The following is a 3,000-nucleotide window of genomic DNA, read 5'->3' as shown; positions in this document are numbered from 1 at the left end:
ATAAAGTTCAAGACTATTTATACTTATTATATATGTCGCCTTAGTCGCATTGCTGAACAATGGATTTAAAAATAACCATGATATCAATTCTCATACTTACGTTCTCCTGATCTCTTAACTGTGACATCACATTCCAACCATACGTCAATACATTATGAGCAGACGAGCAGATCGGGTTTCCAATTTTCCACTCTTTCTAGTCCCGAAGCACTCATCCATAGCGTACTTAACGGAGATCGTGAGAATTATTAAATATTGTATTTGTTATGCCGCTGATGATGGCTCAATGCGGAGCCGAAACGTTCGGACAAAGATATAAGAAAAATTAATAAATAAATTTCGATTTATCACGCACAAATAACCGCGTTGGCTTTCGATGGCCAGATTTAATTTGATATACGTTTTTGAGTAAATTGTAGTCTTTTTTTCATGAAAAATACTTTTTCAAATTGTTTTCTTGGCTAAACGCCGAGGCACGTGCTGTAATAAAGGATAATAAAGGATATTGGACTTTGATTAAAACGGTTATTCTCCGCCAGGCATTTTTGCTGGATTATTCGCCGTGTAGTTTCGAACTCCCATTCGACCATACAAAATCACTGCGGTTTACGGTAACCATTTTACCGCACGCATTATTACAGTGTATGTACACATCTGTAGCATCAGAGGTTTAGGATACGATATTTATCTTGATTATTGACGGAAATATGTTAATTTTTTAGGTAATTACTGCGTCGCGGAGTACCCTAGGCGTGCGCGCTCGCGCTCAATTGTACCACAAGACAAGTTCAGACAAGTTCAGAGTTTCAATTGTTTTAACAATACAATTGAGCGCGAGCGCGCATGCCTAGGGTACTCCGCGACGCGTAGGCAGTAATTATTTAAAAATTAACATATTTCCGTCAATAATCAAGATTTTAGAAAAATTCAAAAGCCATTTTGTTTGTCGTGAAAAGAGGAACAAATTTTCTCCAGTTCATTTTTTTATAGGATGTATAGTTTGATTGCTAGGGCAATTTAAACAAATAAATTGTCAATAACTTTTTATTGCATCGACTTACGAAAAAACTATTTACAGATTCTTGTTCTACGACCCAAAAAACGTAAAAAAACATTAACTTAAGCCATGAACCTCGAAAAAATGCTCAATCGACCTGGCGACTCGACTATACGGTATTAAAACAAAATTTGTACCCTTTTAAAATATTAATTAGAAACTACTTCTCTATAAGATCTAAAGTGTTAAGCACATTGTCCTAAAGCTTTACAAGTTTCAAACTTATTTCTTGATAGTATTTGAAGCAATTAATGTTTCGTCGCTTTAAAATATATTAATGTCTATTATATGAAACATTTGAATATTTCCGACGACTATGTATAATGTGTTTAATATAGTGCAATATTCGTATAATATAGTGCAAGAAGTCTTCTAGCATCCAATACAAAATGACTTTCCATATATAGTTATTTGTGTAACAAGTGCCGTAATATGAAAATTCCCGGGTGCGGAGTTTACGCACGAGCCGAAGGCGAGTGCGGTAACCGCACCCAGGAATTTTCATCTTTACGCACGGCTTACATACTCTATTTTATGTTGCAAGTGCCTGTGGAAAGTGGTCTATCACGCACGCGTAGCGTGCGTAATGGGGCACTTTCCATGCACGTGTTGCATAAAATATATTACTTATATCATTCAGGGAATATTAACATGAAAATTTGCACCTTGTATGGTCCATGGTTTCGTGCCACTAACCTGAATTCGTGATAATCGCAATGAGACATTACAAGTGAGTCACGCGTAGTGATTTACCTTCTCGCATATGGCTACAGAAGCTGCGTGAAACCTGGCTAGTCCGTCAAGCGCCAATATGGTATGAGCTAGGTCAAGACCAGACAGACGATTGGCCATGCGAAAGCCGAGAGGCGCGAGATCCTCGATCACCAGAAGCGTTGGATTTTTATTTTGCACGTATAGGCCCTTCCCGCTTAAGCGATGCTCCGGCCCTAACAACTTATTCATTTTATCCAAGGTATCTGACATCATCAATATCTCGATGTCAAAGACGCCTGATAATTCGATCTGTAAAAAGTTTATTTAAGATTAACAAATAAAATCTTTTAAAATCAAACAAGCATGCAATTAGTTTTGTGATGTAAGGGTTTAAATAAAAAGTTTTGGTTTCTCAGAAATGACAAATAGATAATAATTTTATTCCGCAAATCAAAATTGATTTTAAAATGACTCAAACATATACTTTTCTTCTAAATGTAGGTATAGGTGCCTCTTTGAACTTGATAAAAATAATTATGTTTTCAATCACTGAGTGCCTCAAAAATAATTGTCCTGATCTTTTTGTTGAGCAGAAATCTACTTCGAAATAGTAGAATCTGCCACTTAATTTGATTTATTTGTATTAGAAATATTATATTAGTTGAATCAACTTACAAAGTGACGAATGCCTTCAGCTACAGGCGCGATTTTGACAATGATTGATTTCTTCTCCGTAATTTTACTGTCGCTTTGGTCACGCGAAAATTCGGCAGTAACCCTAATTATATCGCTTGTGTAGCCGTCACCCTTAGCCGTGGCTGATTTCGAGTATATCTCGATCACCTGAATCGAGTTGTCGCCTTCCGACTTTCGCAGGATCTTCTCCACGAAGCATAGATTCAGCCATGCCGGTGTCTCTAGGGCCATTTCTGAAATTGGAATTAGAATTGGAATTGGAGATTTTTCCCAACAAATCATTGTTCTTCCTACCGTGTCACAAAACGCTAAAACGATTCTTTACGATAACTTATTGTTCGCAGCGAGATTTATCACGTTTTCTTTCTCCCTTTTCAATCCGCTCCCTCCCACTCATTCCGGCCTTCCCCTCCTTTTCTTTGTCGCGCCACCCTTCCACCGTTTTTTTCCCCGCCCGCTTTACCGTCGTTTTTTTCTTCATATTCGTCGATATTCAAGAAGGGCGCGCATTCTCCTATACGTTTGAGTTAAGA

At 37.5% G+C, this 3,000-nt stretch overlaps 1 protein-coding gene across 1 annotated transcript; it reads right to left on the bottom strand.

Annotated features, from left to right (window-relative positions):
- Positions 1–1,643: 1,643 nt before the first annotated feature.
- Positions 1,644–2,739, bottom strand: LOC112458179. The gene is made up of 2 exons (XM_025021636.1): positions 2,447–2,739; positions 1,644–2,080 (listed from the first exon to the last, which is right to left on the bottom strand). Exons 1-2 carry the CDS (start codon positions 2,696–2,698, stop codon positions 1,793–1,795), a joined length of 540 nt encoding a protein of 179 aa, XP_024877404.1. The 5' UTR covers positions 2,699–2,739; the 3' UTR covers positions 1,644–1,792.
- Positions 2,740–3,000: the final 261 nt, after the last annotated feature.

This window comes from Temnothorax curvispinosus, unplaced genomic scaffold, assembly GCF_003070985.1.
Source record: "Temnothorax curvispinosus isolate PA1 unplaced genomic scaffold, ASM307098v1 QBEX01008766.1, whole genome shotgun sequence".
NCBI lineage: Eukaryota > Metazoa > Arthropoda > Insecta > Hymenoptera > Formicidae > Temnothorax > Temnothorax curvispinosus.
The sequence above is the reverse complement of the archived record's forward strand: the minus strand, read 5'-3'. Positions and strand labels throughout refer to the sequence as shown.

Excerpts from the sequence above, each read along its gene's own strand:
- LOC112458179 (XM_025021636.1), bottom strand. The coding sequence starts at position 2,698 with ATGGCCCTAGAGACACCGGCATGGCTGAATCTATGCTTCGTGGAGAAG. Across the intron at positions 2,081-2,446 it reads CTGAAGGCATTCGTCACTTT|ATCGAATTATCAGGCGTCTT; the intron begins GTAAGTTGATTC and ends AACTTTTTACAG.